Here is a 20784-nt window from a genome sequence, read left to right as displayed (position 1 = left end):
CTGGGTGATCATAGAGCTCACTGTTTGGTTCCCATCTCAAGGGTCACTATCCTTCCCAGTGTCATCAAAACCACTGTTTCATATATTTTTATTTTTGTTTATTTGTGGGTGGGAAATTCAGCATGTATTACTCCAGAAGTAGAAATCAAAATCATCACTTTTCCTTTGGAGCCCTGGATAAATTTTCATGGAACAAACTGTGTTCTGATATGACAAATACCCCAAAGGGAATCCTCCCTACAGGATCCAGCCCCACCCAATGCTGCTTCCTCTAGAAATCCTTCCTTGATCTTGACTAAGTCCCCTCCCTGTGTGGCCCGTTTTCTCTTGCCCGCACTATAGAACTCAGCAGACATTTCCTGAGTTTGTGCAGGAAACGAAATGAAAATGGCAGAATCCTCTTTGTGGATGAGCTCACCAGATTTGTTTTCCTCCATTGAGTGAAAATGTTTCAAGCTTGGATAATGACCATGGTTAGAGGAAGCCACACAAACAGATAATTGGGATATGTTGTGAGAGTGTGCAAATAGGCACACACATAATGTGTTTGAGATCATTACAGGTGCTTGTTTTCACATCTCCTTCATCCAAGTGAGCTCAGCAGGGTATGCCCCACCTGGTCATTTCTCCTCTTGGGCTAGGTGTGCAGCAGGAACAACAGGTCCGCTAGAAATGGTGCCTTCAGTCAATTCAGTTCAGTTGCTCAGTCGTGTCCGACTCTCTGCGACCCCATGAATCTCAGCACTCCAGACCTAATAGATCCATGAAGGTCACAGCTAAGAGAGTGGATGCTGGGGTCAAGCCCAGGTATAAATCTTGGCTCTGTTGCTTAACCTTCAGCAAGAAAACAGGAGCTTGGTTATGGCCATGCTAAGTCTGAGATGCTTGATTGGGACCTGAGTGGAGACAGCCTGAAGATGCAGCATGGATTCAGGAGAGAAGATGTGGCTGGAGAGGGAGAATCTGAGTGTTAGTAGTTGGTCTCTAGTGTCATGGGGCAGGTGAGGTCATGTAGGAAGCAAACATGAAGGAGGGTTTGAGGGCTGAGTCCTGGTCACACCCTTATCTGGAGAGGGGATGATGAAGAACCAGCCAATGACACTGATGGGAGGATGCCGACCAGTGCAGTGCATAGGGAGAGAAGAGGGAGGCTTGACAAGGAAGAGAGTGGTCCAAGGCCTGACATCCCCCACGAGCATCCTTTCCCTACTGGGTGGATGATGGCGCTGATGATACAGGATTGGGGGATGTTCTGCATTCTGCACTCGCTGGTGGTGAGCCTGCATGGAGTCAGGAGGTTGCCCCCTGCCTGGTGAGGTGGAGTCCGGAGCTCTGGGGTCTGCCGCTCTCTGACCATGCTGGGTCCTGGGAGAAGAGCCAGCTTTGCCTACCGTGCCTGCTGAGCCCTGCCTGCCAGCCAGCCGTGCCTGGGAAAGGCTCTCCAGCATTGGCTGGAGCGGAACTGGATCTGTGCCGTCCTTTTTTATATATAATTTTACTTATTTATGTATTTTTGGCTGTGCTGGGTCTTCGCTGCAGCGTGGGTTTTCTCCGGTTGTGGTGTGTGGGCTTCTCGCTGCAGTGGCTTCTCTTGTTGTGGAGCACGGGCTCTAGAGCACATGGGCCCCTGTGGCTGTGGCTCCTGGGCTCTGGAGCACAGGCCCAGTCATTGTGCTGCATGGGCTTAGTTACCCCGTGGCATGTGGGACCCTCCCATACCGGGGATCAAACCCGTGTCTCCTGCACTGGCAGGCAGATTCTTTACCACTGAGCCACCAGGGAAGTCCAAGGTTTTACTTTTAACTGACTTAGTACTTTTGGCCCATGCATTGATGTTTATTACTTTGGCCAATTAAGAACTCTATAGAGTATTGAGCAAGAGTGGTCTGAAGATAAATGAAAGCCTTGTGCTTGGAAGGACTATTGTTTCAACCAACGCCCCCAGGGAGAAGATGTTTTGCATTGGGCCGGCTCTGAGTCAGATCCAAGGCAGGCAGCCTTGGATGGGGTGGGGACTTCAGGGTACCAGTGGCAGGTCAAATGATGCAGCTCTTTTGGGGATGAGGGCCGTTCCTCTCCCCACAGTGGCTCCCAGGCACCTGGTCCTCAGGAGACAGCAAACTGCTGCGAGGGTGCTCCAGTCCGAGAGAGGGGCAGGGGACTGGATAGAGCAAAACATTCTCACTGAGATTCCACCAGTTCCTCTTGAATAAAGACCCCCTGTGCTGCTTTAAATTAACTTATGGAATTCTGAAGAAGTTGACCCTGATGATATTTGCAATTTTCTTGTTGTTCTTATGGAGGGGAGAATTTTCTACTATCTTCACTACTTTCACTCCACAAAGGTCTTTCTTTTTAAACAATTATTTAGAGATAAGGAAACCATGTTGATGATTAAAAATAAAATACAGATAAATTAATAGGTAAAGTCCATTTCTAGTGTCTCTAAGCCGATTTATAAGAAGATTGTATATATTTACAAAATTAAATGCAAATATAGATACAGATATATATCTCTATCTATAAGGTGCATATTTTCCTACAAGTTATTTTTCTTAGCAATGTATCGTGACTGTCTTTTTGTCTCTCAATAATGAATATACCACTGTTTTTAATCGGTGCTTCCCAGGTGGTTCAGTGGTAAAGAATATGCCTGCCAGTGCAGGAGATATAGGTTCTATCCTTGGGTCAGAAATATCCCCTGGAGAAGGAAATGGCAACCCACTCCAGTATTCTTGCCTGGAGAATCCCATGGACAGAGGAGCCTGGTGGGCTACAGTCCATGGGGTTACAAAGAATCGTACACGATTGAGTGAGTAAGCAACAACAACCACCGTTTTTAATAGGTTGATAATACTCAGATGACGCACCGTAATTTGGCACATGCTGTCTTGTTGGGATGCTTTGGCTGTGTTTGTTGTTGCTCAGTCACAAAGTTGTGTCCAGCTCTTTGCAGTCGCATGGACTGCCACACGCTAGGCTTCCCTGTCACTCACTATCTCCCAGAGTTTGCTCCAACTCATGTCCATTGAGCTGGTGATGCCATCCAACCATCTCATCCTCTGTCACCCCCTTCTCCTCCTGCCCTCCTCAATCTTCCCCAGCATCAGGGACTTTTCCTATGAATCGACTATGTTTAATTTCTTTATTTTGTAAATAAGGCTGGGTGGACACCCTCGTATGTGTGTTTCATGTGCTTGTCCCATTTGTTTTGGGAGCAGACTCTTGGGTGTTTCTGGCTCCAAAGATAGGAGCACAAGTGTGTTTGGGGTCACTTGCGGAGACAATGATCCCCACAGTCAAGAAGGGAAGTTTCCTGGCCTCCGTTTCTTTGCATCACACCTTACTCTGGATCACCTGCTCATTTAGACTAATGCTGTCAGTTTGGTAGAAGTACCACTCAAATTCATGTAAAACCTTTAAGCCATTTGTCTGGAAATTTCTCTTTGACTTTTAAGTAACCAAACCTGGTAACCCCTGATAGCCTGGGAAAGACTGTCAGCCCAGACATTTTCATAATGGCCCTATAGGTGCCCAAGCTGTGCTCATAGAGGCTGGAAGACTAAGCAGAGAATTACTCACTCTTAGAACTAAGACTTCCTGTGCAGTGAATTCTCATCACATGTAGAAATCTCTGATGAAAGGGTCTTTCAGTTAAGAACAAATATGCTTAAAGTTCGTAACAGCAAGCCTGAGACATTTGCAGTAGGCTTAAAGACGTTCTTTATCAAAAGCTGAAAAGATTAAACTGCCTTCAGTGTCATTTCATGGTTAAGCATGTTACACTCATCTGAAATGGCAACCCCCCTTGCCTCCCCACCATGTATGAGACCCTTGACATTCACGAAGGACGTGTCCCGAGACCTTTGAGGCTCCCTCAATTCATAAATGCCAGTTTGGCTTTCAATTTTCCCCAGACCATGTAGCAGAAATCAACAGAAAAATGTGTGTGACTGCTTTAGGCTTTTATGATTCTATAAATACAGAGCTCCAATCATGTATAAAGCTATTAAAGCAAAATCAGGTTGGAGTCTTGGCTGAAATGGTTTCTGGGGTCATTATTTTTCTCTTTGTCTATAAAACACATAGTAAACAAGCTTACATTAGAAAGTCAAGTTTCAGTCAAGTACGATTGTTTGTATCTTACTTTATCCCAAATTTCTGTTAAACTACCACTTTGCTGGAGGTATTTACTTTGCATGTCCGTACCCCATGCTGGGAATTGACTTTCTTTAGGGAGCCATGATTCTTAATACATAGTTTGCCTCCAGCTGTGGGGTGACCATTGGATGATGGTTTGAACTCCAGGAATCAAACCTATCCCCTAATGAAAGTGCAAAACCACACACCCTCAGAATCACAGTCTATGTTGTATTAATACTTGGAGTTTTTTGCCGGTTGTCAGCATGTGCACTGGCTGGGGCAGGTAGGGACTCTGGTGTTCAGAAAGCTCAGTGCCGTGTCCTGGCACCTAAGGCGTGACCCTTCTCTGACTTTGAATGCAGCCAATCCCCATTTCTGCTATTAGAATCTTACTGATGAGAGAGATGTTACTACTACTTCTGTTACCCAACTTCCCTGGTGGTTCAGATGGGAAAGAATCCACCTGCAATGCGGGAGACCCGGGTTCACTCCCTGGGTTGGGAAGGATCCGCTGGAGAAAGAAAGTAACCCACTCCAGTATTCTTGCCTGGAGAATTCTGTGGACGGAGAAGCCTGGCAGGCTGTGCAGTTCATGGGGTCGCTAAGAGTCAGACTCGACTGAGCAACTAACACTTTTACTTTCTTTTGTTACCCAAAAGTTAGTGACTGGCATGTTTCAATGTTTGCTTACGTGAACTGCCAGCTACAGGTGCTAGTTTCTGCAAAAATCTCCCAGTCAGTAATGTGTTAGGTAAATCTGAGCATTATTCCTTAAGATCTTACATCTTACGTGCACTCAGATGTCACTCGGCTGCTTCCGGACTCAGGGGGCAGGAGGTAAAGATCAGTGTCAGCCTTCTAGACCCTGAGTCAGGCTCACTCGACTGGATAACCTGCTGCATCAACACTGTTCCAGGACCCAGGAGAACAGACTATCAGGGAACTTTCAGTCTAGTGGAGGAGACGATGATAAACTAAGGAACCAGAAAGAGATCAGATAAGGGAGGAATTGATCCTGAGGGTGACGGAGATTAGACGACCTATTGGGTCTCTGAGGGCCGGGTTCTGGGCCAACGACATGGTTCAGACAGTAGCCAGCCCAGGATGGTCCAGGCAGAGTGGGGTGGTCAGCACTGGATGGACATGTTGCTGAGACCCTGAGCTGGGATATTCCAGGAATGAAAGGGGATCCAGGTGGCCACGGGGTAGCAGTCAGTGGGGAGGAAGGGAAGGGCCACCGTGGATAAAAGTAACTAATTTATGACCTGAACTCGGACACTTTTGAAAGGGAAGGTGGTGCTATTGATAATCGCTCTGGGATAGCAAGTGTCTCTCACGATGGTCAGTGGAGACTTGCATGCAGAATCGGTGCACGACCCACGGAAGGTGTGGGACGAGGGGGCTTCGTGAAGGGAAGTGCCGTGCCCGCCGTTCTCTGCGGGGCACCGTAGCTGCCAGACTCACCCCCCTGGCTCTGGTGCAGGGTCTCCCCTGCAGTGGGGGTGGGGAGCGTCTCCCCCGGCAGCCGGCACCTCCTGACACCCGTCATCTCATCACCCCTTCTCCCAGGGACCCTGCCAAGGAAATGCAAGAAGGAGCTCCTAGCGGTGAAGCTGAGGAACCGGCCCAGCAGGCAGGAGCTGGAGGACCGAAACATCTTCCCCCAGAGGACGGACGAGGAGCGGCAGGAGATCCGGCAGCAGATCGAAATGAAGCTCTCCAAGTAAGTGTGGGTGCGTGGGCCCCAAAGGGGCTGGTCCCACCCGCCCACAGCCCAGCCCTGCGTTGCACCCACCGCCGTCAATGTTTGGGTTCTTGCTGTGGGGGGCCATCAGGGCATCAGATGCTTGGCGGCCTCCCTGGCCTGGACACATGACATCCCCTGTGACAACTGACGTGTCCCTGGACACTGCTGAGTACCGCCCCCCCCCCCCCCCCCCCCCCCGCCGGGGCCAGTCTTCCTGGTGGAGAGGCACTGGTTGTTGAAGCAGGGCCTGTGGTTTGGACAAGCTCTGGGGGGACGGGGTGGAGTTTGCCAGTGCTGCTGGTCTCTGGCACCCTCGGAGAAGCAGGGCTCGAAAGCAGGGGCTCCCGAGCTCAGGGGTCCCAATGTTTTGGTTGGGTGACTCTGGTGTCCTATGCACCATGGGACGTTTAGCAGCTGCCCTGGAGATGCTCACAGCCCGCCCTCCCTGCCCCCCACCACTGTGACAACCACACATCCCCTGGGGACGGAGCCACTGCCACCCCTGGTCTAGGACCACTCCCCCGCAGGTCGCCCTCTGCCTGAGGCTTACGCTGCCTCACTGCAAGCAGATGGGCCCTTGTTCCCCATCCTGCTGGGGGCTTGGGCCCAGTGTGTCACCCTCTGAATGCCTTTACTTCAGGTTTTTCGGGCCGAGGGCAGTGAGTGTAAGTGGGTAAAGCCCAGCACCCAGATGTTGCATTTCTCTGGGTCTCAGTTTTCTTGCCTGTGAATGGGGATGACACCAGCTGTGGGCTCACAGAGAAGGCGCAGTGAGCTCACGTTTCTGCAGGCTGTGGGGTCCCCGGCTGGGGTCCTGAGGGCCTGGAATCACATAGTCCCAGTTTGAATCGCCACTCTGTGCTAATGTTGGGCCAGTGGACTCACCTCTCCAGGTCTTGCTTTTCTCATTCACAAAGTGGGGTGCTGATGCTGTCAAGGTCATTGTGAGTTGCGGGGAGGTCCCATAAGGAAGGTGCATTGCAGACCTGGGGCATGTGGTGGGTGCTTAGTAAGTCAGTGCTCAGGCTTTCCTGGTGGCTCAGATGATAAAGAGTCTGCCTGAATGCGGGAGACCTGAGTTCAACCTCTGGAAGATCCCCTGGAGAAGGGAATGGCTACCCACTCCAGTATCCTTGCCTCGAGAAGTCCACAGACAGAGGAGCCTGGTGGGCTAGCGTCCGTGGGGTCGCAGAGAGTTGGACATGACTGAGCGACTAACATTTTTCAAATCAGTGCTCACCGTGGCTGGAGGGGCCTGGGAGCCCCTCCTCCTGTGTTGGCTCTGAGCTGCGTGGTAAGGGTGCCCACTGTGGATGGCTGTTGAGGTGCCCATGGTGATTGGTGACCCCCAACCCAGAACAGGGCTCCAGGTGGAGAAGCTTTTTTAAAATACTGATTGACAAACCCCACCCCCCACCCCCAACCAGGATCAGTCTCTGCGGTGAGGGGGGACTTTATTGAATTCCCTGATTTTAATGAGTTGAAGGAGTCTCTCCAAGTTGGATGTTCCTAGCCTGATTGCAGTGAGACTGTCAGACCCCCAAGCACTTGTCTCTCTATGTCTGGTCAGTCAGCAAAGGCTTATCTCACTCGAATGAGGGGCAGGCTGGTGCTGTGGGTAATGAGGGAGAGGGGTCCCCCTGAGCCACACACCCCTGAGAGCATCCTCAGACGTCTTCCTGTCTCGGACTTGGTACCAACCAGGTGCTCAATGAGTGCATGTGGGTGGGAAGGAGGGAGGGCTGGGAACAAGGCTGCATAGATCTCATGGCCGAAGGGATGTGCCAGCCGATCAGGCTCTGTGTCCCAGCTGCCTGTCTCATGATGCCATGTACTATCACAGGAGGCATGGTTTTCCGTCTCTCTCATTTCTAGCAAGGTTAAACTTTTTTTTTTTTAGTGCTTATTAGCTTTTTCGGTTCCTTTCCTGTCCATTACCCGAAGTTTTCTTTATCTTACTGACTTGAGTTTACTCTGGAAATCGCAGCTCCCAGCCCTCTCCCGAGTCTGTGAATGGCACCTCTTCTCCCTCTTTGGGGCTGGTCTCATCATTTTGTTGATGTTTCCCTTTGATTTGTGAAAGCTCTTCATTTCTAAAGTCACCAGATGATCAATCGTGTACTTCTGGTGTCAGGAGCTAGATACGAGCATTGCTCAGGGACCTACCGTGTCTGCTGTGGCCACACAACTCTGTCGTCACACTCACTCAGTCATGGCCAGTGTGTGGTGAGTGAGTGCGGCTGGGGTCCAGTGGAGGTTTACACACAAACATGAACAGCCCACCGGGCCTCTGATGTACTTTATGGTTCATAATATTTGCGCCCAGTCTTAAAACATCCTCCCCTGCCAAGATGTCAAAAAAAAAAAAATTTTTTTTACACACGTTGCTTTTGCAGTTGTCTTCTGTGCCAGTTGATAATGGTTTTCTATTTGCTAAACAAAACCGGGGCTTCCCAGATGGGGCAAGTGATAAAGAACCTGCCTGCCAATGCAGGAGATATTAAGAGATGCGGGTTTGATCCCAGGGTCCAAAAGATCCCCTGGAGGAGGAAATGGCAACTCACTCCAGAATTCTTGCCTAGAAAATCCCATGGACTGAGGAGCCTGGTGGGCTATGGTCCGTAGCGTCACAAAGAGTCAGACACGACTGAAATGACTTAGCACGCACACGCTCAAACAAAACCAAGTTTTCCTTCAAAATAAGATATTAAGCAAATTAAAGAAAAAATAATAAGCATTGTTAAGTACATGTGATTCAAGGAAAACAAAATGATCACGATGATGCTTGACTTAAGAGAACTCTGGGGACTCCACTCCTGTCTCCCAGGGCAGACAGGAAGTGGGAAAAGGTAGGGTGCTGGGACCTCGAAGTCCCTCTGATTAAGTGGTACCCCAAAGCCAGGCTCTGGACTAGACTTCCTCCATTAATCACTGAGTCTGTAGCTTGTTTTAAATCTTGGAGTCACCATGTTTAAAAATGGAAAAGCAAACCCGGAATTAGACCTGGAGGGGCCGTGGCTGAGGAATCACAACCCGGGGGGGTGGGGGTGAGGGGGCATACACAGCCCTCCCGGCTGCCTGGTTTGTTTCCCTACAGAAGTGGTTTAATTGGATCCTTTGTCTTTGTTTTGCCTCCTTTCAGAGATTCTTCTGACTTCACTTGCTGAATAATTCAGCCTCTGGTTGCCATGGCAATCTGCCATTCACCATATCCTGAAGTGCAGTTGGTGTTTTCGTCTTGTGTATTTTTTTAAAATTTCCAGACCCTGACTCTTTCATCTTCTGGGCACTCCTAGAGCATTTTTGGATGAAGTGGTCTTGGTCTCCCCCACTCTGCGTGCTGCTTCTTGTTGGGGGGGCATATGAAGTCAGAGTCAGCTTGTGGGGAGTGAAGCCTCGTGGTAGTTCTCACCCCCTTACTGTCCAGCAGCCCAGCCCACCCTTACTGTGTGTGTAAATGAATCTGCAGTGTGTCACAGACCCAGAGCTCCAGGGACTCACACAGTGGGTGAGTTCTGGAAGTTATAGTCTTGCTTCAGTACAGTTGTGTGCTCACCATTTAAGAGGAGCTGGTGACAAGGGTGCCCGACAGCTTTCTTTTTTTACTACTGTTGTTGTTATTATAAGCTTGAGGTGTCCAGCACTAGAATTCAGCATTTGTTTACAAAGTTATCAAATGACAACTTTGCCGTCTAAGTGCAGAGCCCGTGCAGTGAGTTTTGCTTGCTTTCCCTCATTTCATTCAATCTTTGTAGGAACCAATTGTCATCATCTCCATTTTACAGGTGAGAAAACTGAGACTTGATGAGAGAGGTTTAGAAATTGCCCGGAGTCACACAGCTCTGAGGAGGCGGGCTAGGTTCCTCAGAACTCCCAGCCTGGGTGGCAGGGGAAGCAGGCTCTCGGAGGCGGTCTCTGGCTTATCTGAGTCTCTGGGTTTTCTCATGTTGTATGGCTTCCGTCAGGACATTCAGGCCTCCAGCCAGGCCCTGGGCCTCTGTGCAAAACGCTTCATGCCTGTGTTAAGGTGGGGATCTCGGAGGGGATGCAGATGTGCCCCCTATACCTGAAACAGCACGGTTAGTGAAAATATCCAGAGAGAGACTCTGGGCCAACCATGGGCTTCGGGGAAAGGCAGCCAGGTGGGTTCAAATCCCAGGCTTAGTGCTGTGGGCTTGGGTCAGCACCACTTTCTCCGAATCTACCCCTGGTTTGTAAATTCAACACCGTGGCAGCACCTACCTCCTGGGACCTTCGGAAGATTCTAGGGTAGTCCCTCTACAGACAGGTGAAAATGTGTTCCTGGTGGGGAGGGGAGGGGCGTGGAGCTTCTGCTGGTGGTCCTGGCTGGATGTACTTGACTAGTGGTCACCTGGGAGGCCAGGCCAGGGTGCTGAGCTGCTGTAGAAGCGGCACCTGGAGGACTCAGGTTGTGTTAGTGTAGTTGTTAACAACCTTGTTTTTGTTCCCCGCTAAAGTGTTAGTTGCTCAGTTGTGTCTGACTCTTTGCAACCCCATGGGCTGTAGCCCATCAGGTTCCTCTGTCTGTGGGATTTCCCAGGCAAGAATATTAGAGTGGGTTGTTGCTCCCTCCTCCAGGGGATCTTCCCGACCCAGGGATAAAACCCAGGTCTCCTGCATTGTAGAAGATTCTTTACCGACTCAGCCACCAGGGAAGCCCTTACGGTGCAATTTGCCTGGACTGGGGGGCGGGGTGCCAGGGGCCTCCAGAATGCTGCGTGACCTTCTATTAAGTCTCCCCTGGGGGCTCCTCTGCTCTAGGGCCGCCTTGTGAGGAGCTGATGAATGCTCAGTAGCGTCCTCCAGGAGCTGGTAGTTAGCACGTTTGTGTGGGCATTAAATACTCCTCGAGCTGGTTCTTCTGCACATCCTGTTCTCCCGTTTCCAGAACAAACTGCCGCCACTCAGGCCTCCAGGAAACACAAGTTCCCAGAAAATAAGTGTTTTGTGCTACTGCTCCCCTCCCCCACACCTGCCTTGAAAACTGCAGAACTTGAGGAGGAGGCTTGTTGCTTTTAAGGATGGCGGTGGAGATTGGCACCCCTGATAATCATGGGGTATTAGCCGTGGGGCTTTGTTTCTGCTGAAGGTGCCAGGAAACCTGGGGCAAAGAGCAGGGTCTCAGTTCTGTGGACACAGGGTTTTGAAAATATTGAAACCTGACTTTTTCTGGGCTTAGCAGGAAAAAAAAAATGACTTAATTGCTGGAAAGGAAGCTGCTCCTTTGGGAAATGTTGAGGCATCCTTGTAGAGGGCGGGGGATTGCGTAATAACGGATATTGATAAACACTTGCTGATTTTCCTCTTCAGCAGTGCTGGGTAAGAGCCCAGCTCCTCCCCAGTGTCTTGAGTCCAGCCATGCAGACATCCTATAAGTGGGGACAGAGAAACATGGTTATTAATGATGGTCATTGTTAACACTTATTTAGTGTCTTCTGTGTACCAGCTTCCTGTCAGGTGTTTCAAATACATCACCTCCTTGGAGGCTTGTGAGAGCTCTCTAGGGTAGGAATTGTTAACGGTCCTATTTTTCGGATGAAGGTAACTGGCTTAGGACAGTGCAGTCACTTCCCTGTGCTCATACAGCAGGAAGTGTTGGGGGCGGGGTCACTGGTCATCCCATCCATGCCAGTGCCCACATCAGAGCGTCCATCCAGGCTACCAGGGAGCTTTGTGAAAGTGCTGATTCCGAGGCCCCACCCCAAATCTCCTCAACAGAGCCCTTCCCTTGAGTGTCACAGGAACCTTGGGAGACCGTTCTCGGAGACCTCGGGACCAAAATAAGCCTGACTTATTACGTTGGTTTTTTAAGGAGCGTGCATGTTTGTAGTTAATCATGTTTCCCTTTTTGTCTTGGCTACCAGGAAGCTCAGAGCCAAGTGTGCAACTAACTGCCTTGTATCATTTGGGTTGTGTGTCTATGTTTGACCTTCTCTTGTATGGCCTTTGTCTTAATTTCATCAACTTTTTTTTTGGAAGGAAGGAGTCTCACATTTATTGATCATACTATGTCTCACTCACCTATGTTACATTTTTCTTGTGGTTACCAGAAACCAACTATGTATTAAAATAGACTCCTGTCATTTGACCTAACATTAGGGATTTTGGATAATTGCCAGTAATTTCTAAAGTATAGAACTTGAAGTTTTTCTAAAGCATTCATGCAAAGCCAATGCCCACCTGAGGCTGAGGTTGTGCAGAGAGTGATGAGCCAGGAGTGAGACAGGATTACTGGGGAGCATCTCTGTTTCAGTTTGAATTTTCTTTTCTTACCTCTCTTTCCCATCTGTTGTAGTTCTCCAGATCTGCTCCGATTGTATTCCTTTAACAATTTTTTTATTGGAGTATAGTTGCTTTACAATGTTGTATTTTCTGCTGCATAGCAGTGAATCAGCTGAGAGTGTGTGTGTGCGTATGTGTATATGTATCCCTTCTTTTTGGGGTTTCTTTCCCATTTAGTTCACCACAGAACATTAAGTAGAGTTCTCTGTGCTATACAGTAGGTTCTCATCAGTTATCTATTTTATACATAGTGCTGTATAATGTTAATCCCAATTTCCCAATTCATCCTGCCCCTCTCTTTCCCTGCTTGGTGTCCATACATTTGTCCTTGACATTTGTGTCTCTATTTCTGCTTTGCAAATAGGTTCATCTGTACCATTTTTCTCAATTCCACATATATGCATTAAATATATGATATTTGTTTTTCTCTTTGACTTACTTCACTCTGTATATCAGTCTCTAGGTCCATCTGTGACTCTGCAAAAGCGCAATTTCACTCTTTTTTTTTATGGCTGAGTCATATTCCGTTGCATATATGTGCCACAGATTCTTTATCCATTCCTGTTGATGGGCATTTAAGTTGCTTCCATGGCCTGGCTGGAAATAGAGCTGCAGTAAACACTGAGGTGCATGCATCTTTTGGAATTATGGTTTTCTTCAGGTATGTGCCCCAGAGTGGGATTGTTTTGTTGTTTTCTCAGTGTTACTTGAACTTCCTCAACTCTTAATTTTATCTTTAGGAAGTATATTTTTCTATACATGATTTCAAATCTAGTTCTCAACTTTAAATATAAAAGTATAACTAAAAATACATATTTTTGTGTATACACAAAATAGTATACACGAGATTTTGCCACCTAGCATCGTGGCAGAGGATTTTCCATTCTTCTACTAGTGTTTAAATTTTCATTTGTAATAGTGGTCTAGTATATAAGGAAGGGAGAGACTAGCACCAGCTTTCCTTTTCCCTCTTGCTGTCAAAATCTTTCCTTTTAATATAAAACTACCTATAATGCTTACTTCCACACATCGGTGGTTTTATTCTTTTTATGTGTTACTCATAAGAACAGCATTTCTAGAGGGTTTCCCTGCTGGCTCAGTGGTAAAGGATCTGCCTGCCAATGAAGGAGACGTGGGTTCGATCCCTGCATCAGGAAGATCCCCTGGAGGAGGAAATGGCAGCCCACTCCAGTATTCTTGCCTGAAAAAAATCCCATGGACAGAGGAGCCTGGCAGGCTGCAGTCCATGGGGTCGCCAAAGAGTTCCACATGGCGAAGCAACTAAAACAACAACATTTCCAGAAATGAGAAAAGAGGAGGGAAAATGTATTGAGTGAGATGATTTCATCATTCATGAATGAAGACCAGTTGTTAGCAGAACTCCACAGTTCTCTGGGAAATAGCCTGGAATTCATGGTTTGGGAAGGAGGAAGCAAAATTTCTAAATAAACATATGAAGATAATTCAGCTTCACTAGTAACTAGAGATATGAAAAATTCATAGTAACAAAGAAACTTTCATCCCCAATTAAAGTGACTGCAAAGTTTTCAAATATTTTAAAATATGTTTACATTATATTTTACTAGCATAAATACTGATAATGAACACCCCATCCTAGAGGGTGGTGGTTTAAGTGCCACCCACCACTGGCAGGCGTGCGACTCAAAAACAGCCAGGCAGGTGAACAGCCAGGATGGCAAGTCGCATATTTTAACCAAACACTCCACTCCAGGGAGCATCCATTTCTGGTGCATCAGAACTAACAAGCGGATAAGGTGCACATCCTCCACTGGTCTTTTGTCTGCTTCAGCGTCAGCAGCACTAGAACCTTCCTTCTTGTTCTCTGCCATGTGGGGCCATGTACACCTGCCGTGGCATCACTGAGAGGGCAGCTCCTGAGGGCCTGGTGCAACCACCCCCGACTCGTGTAATGACAGCTGTTACCACCACACTTCAGTTCCTTGTAGGTTTGCCTCCTACCCCACGGTGTATGCACGCTCACTGTGATGTAAGGGGATGTTGTGATGACTTAACAGGGAATCTGGTTGAGACTGCAGCAGGGCAGGCCTGTTTCTCCCACGGCATCGCTTCCACGCCCTTGCATGTCTCAGGGGAGCACAAACCCCGTCACAAACCTCGGGTCCCTGCAGAGCGTAGGGGCTGGGTGCCAGGGTGCAGAGGCGCATCAGGAACCATCATATCTAATCAGATACGTACAAAACAGATGTATGAATCAGCCACGGAAGCAAGGGTCTAAGAGGGAGAGATTAAGCTGGCAGGAGGGAGGCAGAGTTGGGGTGAGGTTTTTGAAGAGTGGGTGACATGGAGTATGGTCTTGATGTCTTGATACGTGTCAGTCCATGTGGTGGGCTGGCATGCAAGGATGTCCCAGGCAGAGAGCAGCAGCAAGAGGGTACCACAGCCTGAACCCGCATTGCCCCTTGGAGAACGTGGTGTGGTTGTGAGGAGCTGGGATGGGCAGGGTGGGGGAAGCTGAAGGGCTCAGCAGGGCCAGGGGGTGGGCACTCTCCTGCTCCTGGTCCAAACACAGCCACCTCTGGTCCCTCCCAGAGGGACCCTCCCTTGATGCCCCCACCCCCATCCTCCCCAGGGTCATGGCCTCATAGCCTTTCTCTCCATCCCATCATCCCACTGTTTTCTTCCCTGCAATGACTGCTGTCTGAAGTTACCCTTTATTCCTTCATTTGCCGGTTTGGGGTCTGGCTCCCTACTAGAATGCCAGGATCCTGTCTGTTCTCACTTGATGGTCCCTCATCCATTGAGCAGCCACTCCATAAATTGGTGCAAACAGTGGCCAGAGACATCTTGGCCTTTCCTGAGAAGCAGTGAGGGTCCCAGAGGGGTTGCAAGCAGGGGTGTGGCAGGGCAAGGGCACGTCCAAGGACTCCTCTGCCTACATGTAGGGGCTTCGCAGGGGACCTAAAGGGGGCTCGTGACTCTGGTCTGTAAGAACCAAGGAGAGGAACGTCAGCACATGACAATGTGGCTGGAGAGGGATGGACTGAGAAGCCGGGGGAGGACGGGGAGCAGGACATGGGTGAGAGCTGGAGGAGGTGGCCCCAACAGGATGGAGTCGATGCTCTGCGCTGGGGAAGGGAAGACAGGAAGACAGCAGGCAGGTGCAGGAGGGAGGCTCTGTATCCATGTTTGGACACGCATCTCTGGCACTTTCCTGGGGGTCCAATCCATGAGCAGGAGTGGGAGGACCACGTGGAGGCACCTCCCCGGCGGTGTTGTACTCAGGATGCAAGTTACCAGCAGCATCAGCTCAAGATCAGGGTCACTGAAGCACCAGCACATTTTCCAGGTTGTGCAGTTCCTTTGATCGTGGGTGCATTTCCTACCACAGGGTGTTCCCTCCAAACACGCAGCACAACAGAGGGACAGCAAGTGGCCGGCTGTTTTCCTGAGGGGGACCCCTGGGGACAGAACAGGTGTGTCGAGTTTAATAAGTCCCGTCCATCTATGGAAACTGGGCAGCGTTAAATGTAATCCAGGGGAAGTAAGGGAACTTGAAGCCCACATTCCTCTGCTCCATAAGCCTGCAGGGCTCCAGCCGCGAGGTGATGCTGAGTAATTTGAGGATTTCGGTTGGCACATTGGGGCAGGTGTTTCTGCTTGGATGCAATGGGACAAGGGCAGCTGACTCCTTCCTCGCGTTGCTGAGGAGGGGCTGGGCCTGGGCTCCCCGACTTTGGGAGGTGGAATCTTGCAGCCAGGCTGGGACTGCCACCGGGGGCCCAGCTGGACTGAGTCAGGAGAGGCCGCTGTTGAAGGAGGCTGCTGGTTAATGAGCCGCCGTCCGCAAGGAAGACACAGGGTGTTCTCCCAGCCCAGCTCGACTGCACGGCAAGAGCCTCAGAGGGCTGGACTCAGTATTCTTATACAGAACAGGACATGCATCTGCCCTGGCTCTGAAACGGCTGGGGGGACAACTTCTAAAGGGGTTTTCAGATAATAGAGGAGAAGAGGGAGCTGAGTGATAAGACTAATTCATTTGCCCAAGGTAATTCTTGAACAAAAAACTAACAGCTGGGCCCCCGCAGCAGGAAGTACAGCTGGGTGGGAAGGGCAAGGTTTAGCCTAACGGGGCCCCACTTTATACGGAACCTGGAATCTACAAAGCAGGTGGTTGGGCCTGTGATTAGTAACCCTTGGGGCTCATGAAGTTGAGAATTCCCTGGTGGCTCAGACAGTAAAGAATCCACCTGCAATGCAGGAGACCTGGGTTCGATCCTTGGGTTGGGAAGATCCTCTGGAGAAGGGAATGGCAACCCACTCCAGTATTCTTGCCTGGAGAATTCCGAGGACAGAGGAGCTGGTGGGTTATAGTCCATGGGGTTGCAGAGTCGGACATGACTGAGTGACTAACACTTTCACAGGTCAATCCTACTAGGTATAAAATACCTCCCTCGATTTCCAAAATTTCACCCTTTGTCCTGTGCCATCTGCACGTGCTGAGGACTCATGGCATTTCATTCCTGTGTGGTGGGTCCACAACCTCTCTCTTGCATGTGAGGAAACTGAGGCTCAGAATTTCCAGTAGCCAGTGAGTAGCTGAGTGGGGAATGAACTTGAACTTGTTCAGCTCCAAGTTCTTTTCTCAGCATGCCCTGACTGCAGTACCTGCTTCGTAACGCCCTGAAGCTGGTCCACGGACAGCTCGCTGGTTCACGATTGTATGACTCTCCGCGTAGAGAGCAGATTCTCACTGAGGAAAGGATCTTCCTTCTCTTTTATTTTATTTTTAAATTAATTTATTTCAATTGGAAGATAATTACTTTACAATATTGTGATGGTTTTTGCCATACATCAACATGAATCGGCCACAGGTATACATGTGTACCCCTCTCTCTCCCCACCCTATCCCCCTGGGGTTTTCCCAGAGCACTGGCTTTGGGTGCCCTGCTTCATGCATTGAACTTGCACTGGTCATCTATTTTACATATGGTAATGTACATGTTTCAGGGCTATTCTCTCAAATCATCCCACCCTCGCCTTCTCCCACTGAGTCCAAAATTCTGCTCTTTATATCTGTGTTTCCTCTGCTGCTCTGCATCTAGGATCCTTGTATCGTCTTTCTGTATCAGTGCTTTTAAAGAGAGATGGTATGGGGAGGGAGGTGGGAGGGGGGTTCAGGATTGGGAACACGTGTACACCCGTGGCGGATTCATGTTGATGTATGGCAAAACCAATACAGTATTGTAAAGTAAAATTTAAAAAAAAAAGGAAGTGTGGACCCCAGAAAACACATTTGTGGGCTGTATTGGTCCTGTGGGGGAAGGTCACCCTTTTGCCACCTGTGATATACCACCTATTTTATGAGAAGCTCATTCTTGTTTGTGCTGAGAATGGGGGGTTGTGACTGTTGAATTTCTGTAGGGAAAACAGCAGGTCAGGGTCTGAACTGATGGTCAGCAGTAGAGGCATCGAGAGCCGAGACTGTGCACCAGCACCCTGTGCAGCCCTGACGGGTCTTATCGTTGCACCTGGTAGGCAAAGGGGCTGACCTGGAAGACCTTGTGTGCGACCCCCTTGGCTCTCATCCTGATCAGAGGAAGCGTCTCTGTGTGGTGGGGAGAGCATGGACTCTGGGCAGGATGTCTTGCTTCCTGTCTTGGCTCTGCTGTTTTCTGGCTCTACAGGCAGGTAAGCCTCTCTGGTGTGTGCCTCACTGTTCTCTTCTGTAAAATTGGAATTATTACAACAAAGCCCGTCTCCTAGGGCTGCAGAAAGGATGCAGAGAGATGGGATACGTAAAATGTCTAGACTTCTGTGTGGTAGGGAGGAAGCACCAGAGAATAAAACAAATAAATATGGAACTAGGGGGCTTCTTTTAACAGTGTGAAATATAATTTCCATACCGTACAATCCACCCTTTCGAAGTGCACAGTCTAGTGGTCCTCGCATATCCATGAGTTGTGCGTCCATCACCACTAGCAATTTCAGGATGTTTTCATCACCCCCAAGGAGCCCCTCACCCGTTAGCAGTATCTCCAATCCTTAGAACAGTACCTGGGCCATGTGGGCCCTCAATAATTTCTCAGTTACTGTCACAAGGGTTGAGGGATATACTTGTATGGGGGCCCGTTATCATGATCAGTCTCAGCATCCTGTGTCTTCACTAACGTCATTCTCTTCCTCAGCATCTTCATCACCGCCACTGTCTTGATCCTCTTCACCATCTTCATCACCTTGTCCATCTTCATGGTCAGCACCATCATTTTCATCAGTCTCATCCGTCTCTTTCTTCTCCTTCTACATCATTTATCTTCATCATTTTGTTATCTTCTTCATCGTCTTCTTTACCACCATCTTTAGCAACATCCTCATCCACATCTCTGTCATCACCATCAGCATCTTCACTGTCCGTCTTTGACACATGGGGAGCACTTGGGAAACAGTGGCTCTTGGTCTCCTTGAGGTTCGGCTACCCCACTTCCAGAATTGAAGCCCCCATCTGAGCTTCATGCTGACTCTTGCTTGGAGAGAAAGGGGGCCTGAAGTGGTGGAAGGCTGAGGGTGGGGCGAGGACCCCTCAGACTCTGCCAGTCCAGCTCAGGGTGCACCCAATGCAGTAACTGGTTGGAGTGGTGATCTCGAGTTACCAGGCACCCCTAGGCTGGGAGGTGCAGGGTCCAGGTCTCTACAACCCTCCGAAGAGGATTTTGAGATCCCAGGAGCAAAGACCCTTGTGTTAGCAGTTTCTCTTCTTCTTCTTCTTCTTTTTTTTTTTTTGAAGAAGTAAATTTACCTGACTTACTTCCCCAGCCCTCCAGGAATTCTGGGCATATTCTTGGGGCTCTTAGTTTCCCTCTGTTTAGAAACCTCAGGGCACACAGAGGCCTGTTCTATCCAGATAAACCATCCCCACCCCTAGCTTGGTGCCACCTCGCTGCTCCACTGCTATGGTGAGAGGCCTGTGTGAATATGATGTAGCCTCCAAGGTCAAGAGGAATGCTGGGGTTAACTAGGTACCTGCAACAGTTTGTTGTAAAAATACAGAAAGGACTCGTAAGGCAGGGCTGAGAGTGGGCCCTATCGGATGCCTGGGGGGGAGGGTAAGATGAGACCCCTCACTCTGGAGGGAGAGATGCGGTGGTCCCACAAGGTCTGGGAGGTGGGCAAGGCCAGGACAATGCAGGCAGAGCAGTGGCTGTGAAGTCTGGGTCTCATGTGCTCTGGTTTTAGCTGGAAGTAGCTAAGCAATAGAAAATGGCACTTCCAAATCAGGAAAGGTTTAACAAAATCTAAGCCTCCAAGGATATATGCGTAAAAATTGGACTTGGGGTGGAGCACATGGTGTCCAGATAACCATGTTATCTGGCTCATTATGGCTTTTTTTTTTATAGTTCTGTGTATTCTTGCCATCTCTTCCTAATCTGTTCTGCTTCTGTTAGCTCCTTACAGTTTATGTCGTTTATCATGCTTATCCTTACATTATGTATTCCCTTCGTATCTCCCGTTTTCTTGAAGAGATCTCTAGTCTTTCCCTTTCTTTTGTTTTCCTCTACTCCTTTGCAGGGAAGGAAGAGCAGCATCCAGGGCCCCAGGCCCCCTGCATGTGGGGCTCAGGCCCCCTCGTTCTCATCAGCTAGTGGCCTTTGAGACTTCCCATGGCGTCAGCTGCTCTTGGTTTTCCTCGGTTGCTTGGGAGTCTGTCAAGGAAAGTACAGCATGTTTTATAAGGAAATGCAAAGCAATACCAGTCTCCCTTCAGCATCAATAAAACATGATCCATACCCAGGGGCGCAGGTGGTCTGGTGGTTGAGAGCTCACATGTCTGGGAAGTGCAGACTGAAGGAACCCAGGGTAATCACTCCATCTGTCTGAGCCTGTGAAATGGGTGGTGATGCTTGCCTGCTTTACCCAGAGTCTGAGCTTATCCTGCACAAATTATAGTCCCAGTAGTTACAGTGCAGTGGTAGCTTGGTTGTTGTTTGGTTACTAAGTCATGTCAGACTCTTTGTGACCCCATAGACTGCAACACACCAGGCTTCCTTGTCCTTCACTGTCTCCCGGAGTTTGCTCATATATCATGTTCATTGAGTCAGTGATGCCATCCAACTATCTTATCCTCTGTCACCCCCTTTCCCCCTGCCCTCAATCTTTCTCAGCATCAGGGTCTTTTCCAATGAGCCAGCTCTTTGCATCAGGTGGCCAAAGTATCGGAGCTTCAGTGTCAGTCCTCCCAATGAACATTCAGGGTTGATTTCCTTTAGCATTGACTGGTTTGATCTCCTTGCAGTCCAAAGAATTCTCAAGAGTCTTCTCCAGCATCAATTTTTCAGTGTTCAGCCTTCTTTATGGTCCAACTCTCACATCCTAAGCTGTCTTGATTTGTCAAAGCTTTCCTTCCAAGGAGCAAGTGTCTTTTATTTTCATGGCTGCAGTCAACATTGGCAGTGATTTTGGAGCCCAAGAAAACCAAATCTGTCACTGCGTCTACTTTTTCCTCTTCTATTTGTCAGGAAGTGAAGGGACTGGATGCCATGATCTTGGCTTTTTGAATGGTGAGTTTTAAACCAGCTTTTTCACTTTCCTCTCTCACCCTCATCCAGAGGCTTTTT

General features: G+C 49.1%; 1 protein-coding gene across 1 annotated transcript in view; it reads left to right on the top strand.

The window, feature by feature from the left end:
* Window positions 1–20784, top strand: part of PHACTR3 (phosphatase and actin regulator 3) — a 190121-nt gene that overhangs the window by 145784 nt on the left and 23553 nt on the right. Inside the window, exon 8 of the mRNA XM_052651080.1 lies at window positions 5713–5866. Within this exon, the coding sequence (XP_052507040.1) occupies window positions 5713–5866 (154 nt within the window). The remainder of the gene's footprint in view (window positions 1–5712; window positions 5867–20784) is intronic.

The sequence above is a fragment of the Budorcas taxicolor genome, chromosome 13 (genome assembly GCF_023091745.1).
Source record: "Budorcas taxicolor isolate Tak-1 chromosome 13, Takin1.1, whole genome shotgun sequence".
NCBI classification, from domain to species: domain Eukaryota; kingdom Metazoa; phylum Chordata; class Mammalia; order Artiodactyla; family Bovidae; genus Budorcas; species Budorcas taxicolor.
This window is presented reverse-complemented; position numbering and strand designations above follow the sequence as displayed.